This window comes from Oncorhynchus masou, chromosome 11, assembly GCF_036934945.1.
Source record: "Oncorhynchus masou masou isolate Uvic2021 chromosome 11, UVic_Omas_1.1, whole genome shotgun sequence".
Classification (NCBI taxonomy): Eukaryota; Metazoa; Chordata; class Actinopteri; order Salmoniformes; family Salmonidae; genus Oncorhynchus; species Oncorhynchus masou.
The window spans coordinates 20,835,542-20,849,046 of NC_088222.1; the positions used below are offsets into that span (position 1 = coordinate 20,835,542).

Below are 13,505 nucleotides of genomic sequence, written 5' to 3' on the forward strand. Positions count from 1 at the left end.
CCTAGGCTGAACAGCAGTGATAAGGATGGGGAGCCCATGTACATCCAGATGGTCACAGCTCTGGTGCTTCAGCTTATCCAATGTGTGGTGCACCTCCCGAACAACAGGGACAGTCACGACGAGTATGATAAGAAGGTATGTTAGGGATGGCCATGCCGACTGGGCTAGGAATCATCTTATGGACATCTTCACCAAATACTTTTATTCCCAATTGCTTGCTCTTTTCCCAGGTGGACCAAGATGTCCTGATCACAAACTCTTATGAGACGGCAATGCGAGCAGCTCAGAACTTCCTGTCCGTCTTCCTAAAGAAGTAACATGATCTCTCTTAACAACCTTTCATTATTTCCACAATCAAACTAGATTAGAACTGTTAATAGAAAATGGTCTAAGATATCTCTTTATGATACTGTTAGCTCTTTGACCAATCCTCTGTGTTCCTCTGTCTGTGTTTCAGGTGTGGCAGTAAGCAGGGAGAGGAGGACTATCGCCCACTGTTTGAAAACTTTGTCCAGGACCTGCTGTCTACGGTGAACAAACCAGAGTGGCCAGCTGCTGAGCTTCTCCTCAGTCTGCTGGGTCGTCTACTGGTGAGTCCATCCGTCATAGCTAAACCAATCAGTTATTGGTCAGCAGTAAAGCTGTTGATACAAGCACATGGGACTCCTCTGGTGAGTGGGGTTATTTGCTGTTGTGGAAGGAAAAGCAGCCTGAATGACACTCTTCTCCCTATCCTCTGTTCCAGGTGCATCAGTTTAGCAATAAGCAGACAGAGATGGCTCTGAGGGTGGCATCGCTAGACTACCTGGGCACTGTCGCTGCCCGCCTGCGCAAAGACGGCGTCACCAGCAAGATGGACCAGCGCTCCATCGACCGCATCCTCAGAGAGGTAGCTAGGCGTTCAGTCTGACCATAACAATCCTCAAAGTCAACTGTCATTCAAGATATACACAGCAAAATGCTAACACAATGTTGTTGCTGTTTCGTTATCAACCTAGACTCAAGGCAATGATGAGACCCAGCAGCTGCAGAAGGCCCTGTTGGACTACATGGATGAGAACGCAGAGACGGATCCATCTCTAATTGTGAGTATATTTTTTGAACATACTGTAGTTATAGCTACACTATATTCAGTGGTGTAAAGTACTTAGACAAGGAAAAATACTTGAAAGTACTACATAAGTAGTTTTCTGGGGGAATCTGTAATTTACTGTTTATAATTTTGACTACTTTTACTTCACTACATTCTTAAAGAAAATAATGTACTTTTTACTCCATACATCTACTCTGACACCCCAAAGTACAGAAAAGGGGTCCATTCACACACTTATCGAGATCCCTGGTCATCCCTACTGCCTCTGATCTGGCGGACTCACTAAACACACATGCTTTGTTTGTAAATGATGTCCGAGTGTTGGATCATGCCCCCCTGGCTCTCCGTAAATTAAAATAAATGTAAAAAATTGTGCTGTCTTGTTTGATTAATATTAGGATTTTGAAATTATTTATACTTTTACTTTTGATATCTAAGTATATTTGAGCAATTACGTTTACTTTTGATAAGTATATTTTAAAACAAATACTTTCAGACTTTTAATCAAGTAGTATTTTACTGGGTGACTAACTTTTACTTGCGTTGTTTTCTATTAAGGTATCTTTACTGTTACTCAAGTATGACAATTGGGTACTTTTTCCACCATTGCCGTTATTCACATATCAGGTTTGAGATGTAACTGTTGATTTCTGCTTCTTCCTTCAGTTTGCCAGGAAGTTCTACATTGCCCAGTGGTTCAGGGACACTTTGACAGAGATGGAGAAGGCCATGAAGTCTCAGAACCAGCGAGGGGACGAGGACTCTTCTGAAGGCCAGCACCACGCCAAGGACATCGAGACCACCGGAGAGATCATGCAGAGAGCCGAGGCACGCAAGAAGTACCTCCGCAACATTATCAAGACCGCGCCCTCGCAGTTCAGCACACTGAGGTAGGACTCAACCCTCACTGTCAGTGCTTCAACCTCAGTGTTTGCCTGTGTCTCTTTTTTTCAAATGCGTTCTTCTCTTCCTCTCTTCACCCACAGGATGAACTCTGACACTGTGGACTATGATGACTCTTGCCTGATTGTCAGATATTTGGCCTCTATGAGGCCATTCGCTCAGAGCTTCGATATTTATTTAACACAGGTAAGAGTATGCGAGAGTGATTTGATTAAGTTCCTTCATGTTTGTGTTGTGAACCAGAGTGTGGTTAATTTGGTGCTCTGTGTGTATGGTTTGTAAATAATCCCTCTCTCGCTCCTCTTCAACAGATTCTGAGAGTGCTGGGGGAGAGTGCCATAGCTGTCAGAACTAAAGCCATGAAGTGTTTGTCTGAGGTGGTGGCTGTAGACCCCAGTATTCTGGCCAGGGTGAGTCTGCTCTACCCAACACTAAACCTGATGCACCTAAATATGCTCAGCCTTTTTGTCTGTGCATATGTGTTTCCTCAGTCTTCATCATCTCCTTCTCTCATCAGTTGGACATGCAGCGCGGGGTCCATGGTCGTCTGATGGACAACTCCACCAGTGTACGAGAGGCTGCTGTGGAGCTGCTGGGGCGTTTTGTGCTGAGCAGACCCCAGCTCACAGAGCAGTACTACGACATGCTGATCGAGAGGATACTGGTAACGAACACACACCATAACAACACCTCAACAAGCAGGCTAACGCACATCTTTATACACAGAGACCGAGTCATAGCGGGACATTCACCCTAAACACAGCTGTGAAGTGCAACTATTTGAGCAATACTCAAACAAGCTGTCAGATAGGATAACATGGCTCAGAGCCCTTTCTGTGGGCTGTAGGAGGATGAGAAGGCATCCGCTCACACAGAGCAGTGAGAAATGGAACTGGGCCGATGACTCTTGCCACCTCTAGCTGAGGGTTCATTCCAAGTGTAAAAGTTCATTTAAGGTAATATCCTTTTCTCCACACTGCCACCTATGGCTCTGCTGGAGAACTGCAGGCTTCTCAAAGTAAATAAAGTGCCGATGAGAACCTCATCATTTCTGCTCTACTCAACAAGAGTTACTCCGATTTTATCATTTTTTTTAATATGAAATATATTTCATGTTTAACTTATTTTGGATAATATATATTTTGATCGCTTGTAATATAATTTAGAAAATACCGGGATAAGTAACCTTGGAGTGACATTGTGTAAATATGGTGGAAGTTGCCTTAGCATCAGCATCTGGGTCCTGTGTGGCTCAGTTGGTAGAGCATGGAACTGACAACGCCACGGTTGTGGTTTTGATTCCCATGGGGGATCCGTATGAAAAAGTACATAAAATGTATGCACTCATTACTGTAAGTCGCCATGGATAAGATCTGCTAAATTACTAAAATGTGTAAATGTATTAATTCTGCCCCTCTTTTTCCAGGATACGGGTATCAGTGTGAGGAAGAGGGTGATTAAGATCCTTCGAGACATCTGTCTGGAGCAACCCACCTTCAACAAGATCACTGAGATGTGTGTCAAGATGATCCGCAGGGTCAATGACGAGGAGGGCATCAAGGTGTGTATCTGTCTGCATCTGTAAATGCCTGTGTTTCATGTGTGAATGGATACGTCGCAGGGCTTCCAAAAGTTACCTGTCTTTGTTTGCATATTTCAAAATGTTGCACCGCTTTCTTCTTCAGAAACTTGTGAACGAGACCTTCCAGAAACTCTGGTTCACCCCTACACCCAATCACGATAAAGACGCCATGACCCGCAAGATCCTCAACATCACAGATGTGGTGAGTTCCAGGGCTCAAAGCTGAGCACAGAACTACCAAACAGACAAATAAACTTTCCAATGTACATATCGGTCTGTGTTACTGTATTTTAGGCGTGACTGTTCAACATGTCTTGACCTGATGACATCCATATTTCCTAGGTGTCTGCATGCAAAGATACAGGCTATGACTGGTTTGAGCAGCTGCTTCAAAATGTGAGTATTTTGAATTGTGTCTGTGTATTACATGGTAATAGTTGGCCTGGAGTTTTGTTCATAACTTTTTTAAATCATTGGCTCAGGTTTATTGATTATCACATGTAGGCCTATTTATGATTAGGGAGAGTATCAAGCACAGGAAGTAATGCTGTTTACTTCAGGTCATCCTTGAAACGTCTGTACTGTGACTTATTTATCAGTTTTCTCTAATGAGAGCTGTTGCAAAGGAGTTCAAGACAGACTTGTGATGGTTGTGTGCCTCATCTCACAACCTCCCCCTACTTTATCCCTGTTTAGCTGCTGAAGACAGAGGAAGATGCCGCCTATAAGCCAGCCAGAAAGGCCTGCGTTCAGCTGGTGGACAATCTAGTGGAACACATCCTAAAATATGAAGAGTCTCTCACTGGTATGGAGCTCACTCACAGCTATCGTTGGTGTACTTACGGTTTTGATTTCAAATTGCCCTTTATACTGACACATGAATGTACTGTTGATTATAATATGATAAACTCTCATGGACTGTGAGAAAGTCCAGTTGAGTCTGAAGGAAGGATCTGTGTTTGTGTTTCAGACATTGAGAACAAGGGGGTGAATTCTAACCGTCTGGTGTCCTGCATCACCACCCTCTTTCTGTTCAGTAAAATTCGATCCCAGCTGATGGTCAAACATGCCATGACCATCCAGCCTTATCTCACCACCAAGTGCAACGTAAGGACACTTTCTCTCCTCAATTTGTAGAAATTTACTGTAGTTATTGTGATGTTTTTTTTCTTCTGAAATAAGTAATTGAATATTGTGCCAGGTGTAAAAGTCCAGGGCAAAAACCATCCACTTGATTTTACATAGAGCTCTAGGGCCATCTAGTGGTTGATCGTTGTCGGTACAAGTTTTATACAACAACGTGACCAATGGGGTCAAGCTGTGACTCATAACATAAAAATCTCTCTTGCTGTATCAATTTTTCTTTCTTTAACCTTTATTTAGCTAGGCAAGTCAGTTAAGAACAAATTATTATTTCACAATGACGGCCTACACCGGCCAAACCCTATCAATATGGATTTCTCTTGCGTTTCCAGACCCAGAGTGACTTTATGGTGATCTGTAATGTGGCCAAGATCCTTGAGCTGGTGATCCCTCTGATGGAGCACCCCTCTGAGACCTTCCTCACCACCATAGAGGAAGACCTGATGAAGCTCATCATCAAATACGGCATGACGGTATGTCTCTTGTAAAAGCCACAGCTTGTACCCAGGTTCAATGCTAAAATAACCGTGAAGGAACAAATAAAAGGTGTTAAAATACTGTTTTTAGTTATTCAGTAATCTTGTTTCTCAGGTTGTACAACACTGTGTGAGCTGTCTTGGAGCTGTGGTGAACAGGGTCACTCGCAACTACAAGTTTGTGTGGGCTTGTTTCAACCGTTACTATGGTGCCCTGACCAAGCTGAAGACCCAGCACTCTGAGGACTCCAACAACCCTGTTCTGGCTGCTAACAAACCGGCCTTGCTGCGCTCGCTGTTCACTGTGGGGGCACTCTGTCGCCACTTTGACTTTGACGAGGAGGAATTCAAAGGCCCCACAAAGGTCGGTCCAGGAAGACTAATTTTTCTTAACATTGTTGTGACCAACTGTACTTTTTTTTTAAAGAACATTTGTGTGTTGTAGGTTGTGATAAAGGAAAAAGTGATGGAGCTTTTGCTGTACTTCACTAAGCATGAAGATGAGGAAGTTCAGACCAAGGCCATCATTGGTCTAGGTAAAGCTCACCTCACCCTACCACAGACCATGTGTTGCTCTAACAATGACCCTTCTGTATTGGTATTGCAGCACCTTTCAAACTTCTGTCATTCATCACCAATGGCTTATTTCCCTGGTCCCTCGGTGTTGATATCCCTCTTTCTCCCTATCACCTTTTCTCCATTCTCCAGGCTTCCAGTTCATCCAGTACCCAGGGCTGATGTTCATGCAGGATGTTATGAGTCTGTACAATGGCATCCTATCGGACAGGAAGAGCTCTGTCAACCTAAAGATCCAGGTGCTGAAGAACCTGCAGACATACCTGCAGGAGGAAGACTCGCGCATGCAGGAGGCCGACCAACAGTGTGAGTCTCACCTCTGTGTCCATTCAATATAATATATATGCTATTTACTCCAAAGTGACTTACAAGATGAAGTGCAAACATTTTTGTATTTGTGGCCCTAGCTCATTCATTCATATTAATACAGGTAGAAAAGAAGTCCACAAAAGCACAGAAATATCTTCAAGTTGATAGAATGGAGCTAAGGATATTGGATGTGTTAGTTAGGGCATGCCTCCATGATGTTGTTGCCTAGTGGCTAGTGTCCTAAATGGCTCTTGTCTTTGTACGTCTGCAGGGAAGAAGCTGTCGAAGCAGGAGGACCTGAAGGAGATGGGTGATATCTCGTCAGGTATGAGCAGCTCCATCATGCAGCTGTACCTGAAGCAGGTGCTGGAGGCCTTCTTCCACACACAGTCCACCGTACGACATTTTGCCCTCAACGTCATTGCCCTGACACTCAACCAGGGCCTCATCCATCCTGTACAGGTACGCTTCCACCTGACAGTACACACCACTGGGCTACTCTTCTCAAACAAGGCATGCACAAACTCTGGTCAGTTAAATAATTAGAAAAGGCTCTGGCCTAGGGTGGTGTAGCGGTCTAGGCCGCTGCCTCTGGTGCACATCACTAGGCGGTAAATTAATTAATAGACCAATAAGAAAGAGTTCCAAACCTCTCTGCCAATAACAGTTAGTTTTAACTGTCTACTCAGACCACTCCCAGACAGTCCTAGCTAAATTATTGCTTGAAAAATGACTCTTTGCCAAGAAGCTATTTTTGTTTCTTTTTGACCATTTGAATTGAAAACCATGACAGGACGGTACTAAATTGTTACCCCAGAAATGATTTAATGATTTTAAAAAAACGTTGCATTGGACCTTTAATAGGTGTAACTGGACATAATGCTGTGCACAGGGTTTTTACTTAATTTAGGACTGGAATAAATAAGTGTTATTATGGGTGAAGTACCAGTATACAACCACGTGCTTCCACAGCTTTGTAATCCCTGTTGACCCAACCTCCTGTTTTGTTTCAGTGTGTGCCCTACCTGATTGCCATGGGAACGGACCCAGAGCCCACCATGAGGAATAAGGCAGACCAGCAGCTGGTGGAGATTGATAAGAAATACAGCGGCTTCATCCATGTGAGTGTTTCTGTCTGTAGACTTGTCTCAGGGTAGGAAGAGTAGACTGGCCTCTCAACAGGCTAGTAATGTGATCATCTATTGTACAGTATGTTATCAATGTATAGAACGTGTTTGGTTGTGTGTGTGTGTATCCAGATGAAGGCCGTGGCGGGGATGAAGATGTCTTACCAGGTGCAGCAGGCTATCTGGTCAGCTAAGGGTACGGTGATCCGGGGTTACCGGCAGGACGAGACCACCTCCGCCCTCTGCGCCCACCTCTTCTCCATGGTCCGATCCAACCGGCAGCACCGACGAGCCTTCCTCATCTCACTGCTCAACTTGTTTGATGACAGCTCGGTGAGTTCCTCCGTCCCCCTAGACACACACTGAGAATAATCAGTATTATAGCAGTAAACATTCATATACAATCCTTATTTTTATAGACAAAATTAACAGTTTTGTGAAGTAATGTTTGGTATTGTGACTTTCCCCCTGCAGAAGATTGAGGTCAACATGCTTCTGTACATGGCAGACAACCTAGCCTGTTTCCCCTACCAGATCCAGGAGGAGCCTCTCTTCATCATGCACCACATTGACATCACCCTGTCTGTGTCCGGCAGCAACCTGCTGCAGTCCTTCAAGGAGGTAGGTGATACACACGTCACTATGTAGTGTTTGTCAGCAGCCTTGCCATAAGTACTTCAAAGATCACACGTAGCCACAAGTGCACAGGCTTATGAAAACACAAACTTTAATATGACTTTTATAGACTTTTACAAGCTGTCGTGGGTTTTATATCCTATAACAATCCCTAACAATAGCCTTTGTTTGGTTGTGAATGACTGACTCACTCCTCTGTCCTCTCTGCAGTCCCTTCTCAAAGAGCCAAGGCAGCGGGAGAAGAAGTCGAAAGAGAGGAAGTACCAGTCAGAGGAGGAGAACTCGTCATCATCGTCGTCATCGGAGGAGGAACATCACCGTCACAGCATCAGCTCCAACAGTAGTGACGAGGACAACGAGGTGGTCCACAGGCCCAAGAAGCCCAAACACCGGGCCCAGGCCCCTGTGAAGTCAGACTCTGACTCTGACCTGGAAATGGAGGACTTGGACAAGGTGATGCAGCGTCTGCCTGACAACCCGATCCCCCTGTTGGACTTTGCCAACGCCTCACAGGGAATACTACTACTATTGGTTCTAAAGCAGCATCTCAAGAACCTCTATGGCTTCTCGGACAGGTACGTCAATGCCAGGAGGAACACAACCACATAACATCTCACCTTACCGCCTCACTGGACATGAAAGACAGAGCTAGGAAGATCACAATATACTGATATGTCTTGTCTTTTTATGTTGCCATGACAATTTCTCAGTTAAAGTTGCACTATGCAGAAATCGCTCCGCCATTTCCCGGTTGCTAAAACTCTAATGTGTTTATTTATTCGCATACTTAACATGTGTAAATATTTGTATGAACATACGTTTCAACAACTGAGACATAAACTGAACAAGTTCCACAGACATGTGACTAACAGAAATGGAATAATGTGTCCCTGAACAAAAGGGGGGTCAAAATCAAAAGTAACAGTCAGTATCTGGTGTAGCCACCAGCAGCATTAAGTACTGCAGTACATCTCCTCCTCGTGGACTGCACCAGATTTGTCAGTTCTTGCTGTGAAATGTTACCCCACTCTTCCACCAAGGCACCTGCAAGTTCTCGGACATTTCTGGGGGAAATGGCCCTAGCCCTCACCCTCCAATCCAATAGGTCCCAGATGTGCTCAATGGGATTGAGATCCGGGCTCTTCGCTGGCCATGGCAGAACACTGACATTCCTGTCTTGCAGGAAATCACGCATAGAACGAGCAGTATGGCTGGTGGCATTGTCATGCTGGAGCCTGCAGGAAGGATACCACATGAGGGAGGAGGATGTCTTCCCTGTAACACACAGCCTTGAGATTGCCTGCAATGACAACAAGCTCAGTCCAACGATGCTGTGACACACCGCGCCAGACCATGACGGACCCTCCACCTCCAAATTGATTTCGCTCCAGAGTACAGGCCTCGGTGTAACGCTCATTCCCTTGACGATAAACGCAAATCCGACCATCACCCCTGGTGTGACACAACTGTGACTCATCAGTGAAGAGCACTTTTCGCCAGTCCTGTCTGGTCCTGCGACGGTGGGTTTGTGTCCATAGGCAACGTTGTTGCCGGTGATGTCTGGTGAGGACCTGCCTTACAACAGGCCTACAGTCCAGCATCTCTCAGCCTATTGCAGACAGTCTGAGCACTGATGGAGGGATTGTGCGTTCCTGGAGTAACTCGGGCAGTTGTTGCCATCCTGTACCTGTCCCACAGGTTCGGATGTTCCTATTCTGTGCAGGTATTGTTACACGTGGTCTGCCACTGTGAAGACAATCAGCTGTCAGTCCTGTCTCCCTGTAGCGCTGTCTCACAGTACGGATATTGCAGTTTCTTGCCCTGGCCACATCTGCAGTCCTCATGACCCCTTTACAGCATGCCTAAGGCACGTTCACTCAGATGAGCAGGGACCCTGGGCATCTTTCTTTTGGTGTTTTTTCAGAGTCAGTAGAAAGGCCTCTTTAGTGTCCTAAGTTTTCATAACTGTGACCTTAATTGTCTACCGTCTGTAAGCTGTTAGTGTCTTAATGACTGTTCCACAGGTGCATGTTCATTAATTGTTTATGGTTCATTGAACACGCATGGGAAACAGCGTTTAAACACTTTACAATGAAGATCTGTGAAGTTATTTTGATTTTTATGAATTATCTTTGAAAGTCAGTGTCCTGAAAGGGGGATGTTTCTTTTAGTTTGCCTAATTTCAGTTTGTGACAAAATAAGCTAGTATAGTATAGAGAATCATTGTACCATCTAAACCGCTGTGAAATAACTTTTCCATAACCAAAAATATTGTTGTTTCATCTGTTTGAAGCTAATGTACAATAAGAAATGTAAAAGATGCAAAAACAAAACTTGAGAACGGGAAGCATAGAGCAGGTCTACAGCCTCTTTACTTGCTTTCAATTAGATTGATCGATATATAACTGACATTTCTATGTGAATTTGGTCAGGTCGCCCAAAAGGTTACATATTGCCACTTTAATGAGGAATTAACCTAAATCCAACTTCTCCCTCTGCCTACTGAAGTAAAATCCAAAAGTACTCTCCAACGGAATCGGCCAAGGTATACGAGAAGGCGGTGAACAGGAAGGGTCACGTGCACTTCAGCCCTCACCAGACACTGGACTTCCTGACCTCTGACCTGGCCAACGTAGAACTCACCTACGACATCAAGAGGAGGATCGTCAAACAGTACCTAGATGTAAGAGCTCACTCTGACCACATTTCCTTTTTTTAAAGTCTTGAGTTGTTTAGTTTAGGGTCCTGTAATGGAGTTAAGGAAAATATGGATTGGAATTCCAATTTACTTCCTGAATTTATTGAATTTAAACAGAATTGATCCAGATGGAGTTCCTTTTTTTACTTTGTAAAAGGTGTGCAGTAAATTAAACTAGCCATGTCTGAGCACAGCGGACTGGTTAACATTCTGGTCTCTCTCAGTTCAAGTTACTGATGGAGCATTTGGACCCTGATGAAGAGGATGAGGAAGGTGAGGCGTCAGCCAGCGCTAACGCCAGAAACAAAGCCATCACTTCATTGCTGGGAGGGCCCAGCCACCAGGACCACAAGAACCACCACCAGGACCACAAGAACCACCACCAGGCTCCTATAGAGACGGACGACGACGAGAGCGACGGAGATGAGAAAACCCCAGTGGTGAGCCCTAAGCAGCCTGTTATTGCAGGTGTTACATACAGCTGTTATTGTCCCTGTTAAGGATTTATTTGAAGACTGATAACTGCCATGTTGGCTTCTTAAACCTATGTGCTCTCTCCAGTTCGTTGGATGTTGTAGTAAATTAATGCTATGTGAGGTGTAACACTGCTGTTTCTCTCCCCAGTCATCACGGCGGTCGAGGAAGCACGGCGACTCTGCAGAGGCATCAGGTCACATGAATGAGACGTTGGCCGCCAGGGACGTCATCGCCCTCTGCTGCCCCAAGTACAAGGACCGGCCTCAGATCGCCCGCATCATCCAGAAGACCAACACGGGCTACAGAGTGCAATGGATGGCTGGCTCCTACTCTGGAGTCTGGGGCGAGGCTAAGAAACGGGACGGACGCAAAACGGTGCCTTGGGTGGACACTATCAAGGAGTCTGACATTATTTACAAGAAAATCGCCTTGACGAGTGCACACAAGCTGACGAACAGAGTGGTGCAGACTTTACGGTCACTGTACTCAGCGAAGGAGGGAACTTCCTAATCGACTATACGGTTATTCTCAGACAAACTCTTTGCAGCCAAACTCTACTATGAGGATACAACGTTTTTCTAATACAGAAAAGACAAATATACTACAGACATGCAAAACATAAATGTAAGCACGAGATAGCAGAGAGAGAGAGGAGAGCAGGTATTGTGAACTTTTGGTCTGTGATGAACATTTTAATCTGGATCCAGGATATGTTTAAGTTAAACAGAAAAAACACAAGAAGGAAATGTTTGGATAACATTGCGTGGAAGCTCCTTCGCTGTTGTACAGCAACTCGGTTGTTTGATTTTCCCACTGTATCAAAGTTTAACACACAAAAAAAACAATGTTTATCTCTGACAAATTCTGTTTTAAAAAAAAATAAACAAAGTGAATGTTGGAAATTAGTCTGTTAATGTTCTAAATAAAGTGTTCTTGGAGTTTAACCTAGCACCGGTTGGATTTCTTTAGCTTAGCTCAGTTTCCAGGGAAGCTACTTTTAAAACCTTTATATTTTCTTTTATGTTTTATTCCCTTTATTTGTTTACCCATGCTGTACAATGGAGTCTCTTGGATATAATTTATTCTGTTGAAAGCGAAGCGTGCAGTATCTGTGGCCTACATGCAGGGGAGTTTTTTGTAAATGTAGAATTTGATGTATTAGGTCAAAGGTCACCCAAGAGAGAAAAGGGATCCCCCAGCACTTCTGGCGGAGCAAATATTGCAATAAATATTTTTTACTTCTCTTTGTTACTTGTCTCGTTTGCAATTGACTTTATTTTATTTTTTCATGGGGATGGTGCGCCACCATGCAGTATCTCTTGTCAACTTCTAATTTGTTTTGTAATTTTTGTTTTATTTTTAGATGTTGGTAAAGGCGACAGTATTTTGAATCCCTAGTAGTAGAATTGCAATATGGTCAATTTTGTCTTAGGTTGAATGTGGTGGTTTAGTAGTGCACCATGTTTGATTACCTAGGTGTCTGCAACTCAGAAAAATTGTAAATGCATGACTCATCAACTCTGTTTCAGAGAGGGCCTTGCAAAATGCAGGGATGAACACCTTTGGTATCTTGTTTCTGTATGCCACTGACAGTTTCTGTCATGAACTGGGTTGAGTAAGGTAAAACCATGTATTGTATGAACCTGATGAAGGATCCAGACGGAAAAAATATTCAGAAAAATTGAAATATATGGCTCTAGACCCACTGTTCCATAAATAAAAGGTTTATGCTGCATATGACAGATGCTAAAGGCCAATATGGCTAGCTACCCATTTGGTTTCAGGCTTAAACAAGATCCTGGGACTAACTCTGTACCAGGAAAGGAGAGGCTTTCTAACATTTGGCATATGAGCTGCACCAGAGATAGTCTCCGCCTTAACAATGGCAGTCGTCCCAAAGGTGGGAAGGCAGGCGAGGCGGTCTGCTTATTGCTTTATTCCCACGTGGACAGATTTTGACGGGAGTGGACCCTCTTGCCACAGAACAATGAGCCAGATGTTTCACCGGATGTGTAAATATGAAGCATCTGGTTGGCATTTCCACTCGCCACCAAATAAAATGAGAGGAAGCACAGTGGTGGGAGAAGTTGAGTGAGATGGATTTTTGCCGACAATGTTATTTTCTCATCAATGAAACATTTGATCGTAATACAATTTTCTGTTCACAAAATTACAGAGTGGACTACGTTTTACCAAAGTTTCCAAAAAATCGCATTGTTTAAAATGCGTGCAAGTGTGAATTGCGTTAATGAACGCGTACACGTCACATAGTAGGCGTTCTCTAACGGAAATATTGAAATACATGCTAGAATGCGCCAATAGGAAGGATATCGCCAGCTTGTGCTTGGCTCCAATTGGAAACGACAGGCTGTGGTCTATCTTGTGTTCGTTAAAAATCTTTGCTCTCGCTTCGCCTCTTTCACTCCAGCTGCACACTATTTACCATGTCCAAAAGTATAGCTAAGACTCTGTCGCCACTTAGTGG

General features: G+C 44.1%; 1 protein-coding gene across 5 annotated transcripts in view; it reads left to right on the forward strand.

Moving 5' to 3' along the window:
- LOC135548302 (nipped-B-like protein) overlaps window positions 1-12,271 on the forward strand; it is a 61,623-nt gene extending 49,352 nt beyond the window's left edge. For all 5 annotated transcript variants that reach the window (XM_064977757.1, XM_064977759.1, XM_064977760.1 and 2 more), the window contains 26 exons: window positions 6-135; window positions 231-313; window positions 458-590; window positions 746-889; window positions 999-1,085; window positions 1,760-1,983; window positions 2,080-2,182; window positions 2,308-2,406; window positions 2,514-2,660; window positions 3,423-3,557; window positions 3,682-3,780; window positions 3,921-3,974; window positions 4,275-4,383; window positions 4,549-4,685; window positions 5,054-5,194; window positions 5,313-5,561; window positions 5,643-5,733; window positions 5,906-6,079; window positions 6,354-6,544; window positions 7,096-7,203; window positions 7,342-7,542; window positions 7,684-7,830; window positions 8,056-8,420; window positions 10,354-10,528; window positions 10,768-10,983; window positions 11,168-12,271. In XM_064977757.1, coding sequence (XP_064833829.1) covers window positions 6-135; window positions 231-313; window positions 458-590; window positions 746-889; window positions 999-1,085; window positions 1,760-1,983; window positions 2,080-2,182; window positions 2,308-2,406; window positions 2,514-2,660; window positions 3,423-3,557; window positions 3,682-3,780; window positions 3,921-3,974; window positions 4,275-4,383; window positions 4,549-4,685; window positions 5,054-5,194; window positions 5,313-5,561; window positions 5,643-5,733; window positions 5,906-6,079; window positions 6,354-6,544; window positions 7,096-7,203; window positions 7,342-7,542; window positions 7,684-7,830; window positions 8,056-8,420; window positions 10,354-10,528; window positions 10,768-10,983; window positions 11,168-11,530 — 4,105 coding nt within the window. In that variant the 3' untranslated portion in view covers window positions 11,531-12,271. The remainder of the gene's footprint in view (window positions 1-5; window positions 136-230; window positions 314-457; window positions 591-745; window positions 890-998; window positions 1,086-1,759; window positions 1,984-2,079; window positions 2,183-2,307; window positions 2,407-2,513; window positions 2,661-3,422; window positions 3,558-3,681; window positions 3,781-3,920; window positions 3,975-4,274; window positions 4,384-4,548; window positions 4,686-5,053; window positions 5,195-5,312; window positions 5,562-5,642; window positions 5,734-5,905; window positions 6,080-6,353; window positions 6,545-7,095; window positions 7,204-7,341; window positions 7,543-7,683; window positions 7,831-8,055; window positions 8,421-10,353; window positions 10,529-10,767; window positions 10,984-11,167) is intronic.
- The last annotated feature ends 1,234 nt before the right edge of the window (window positions 12,272-13,505 follow it).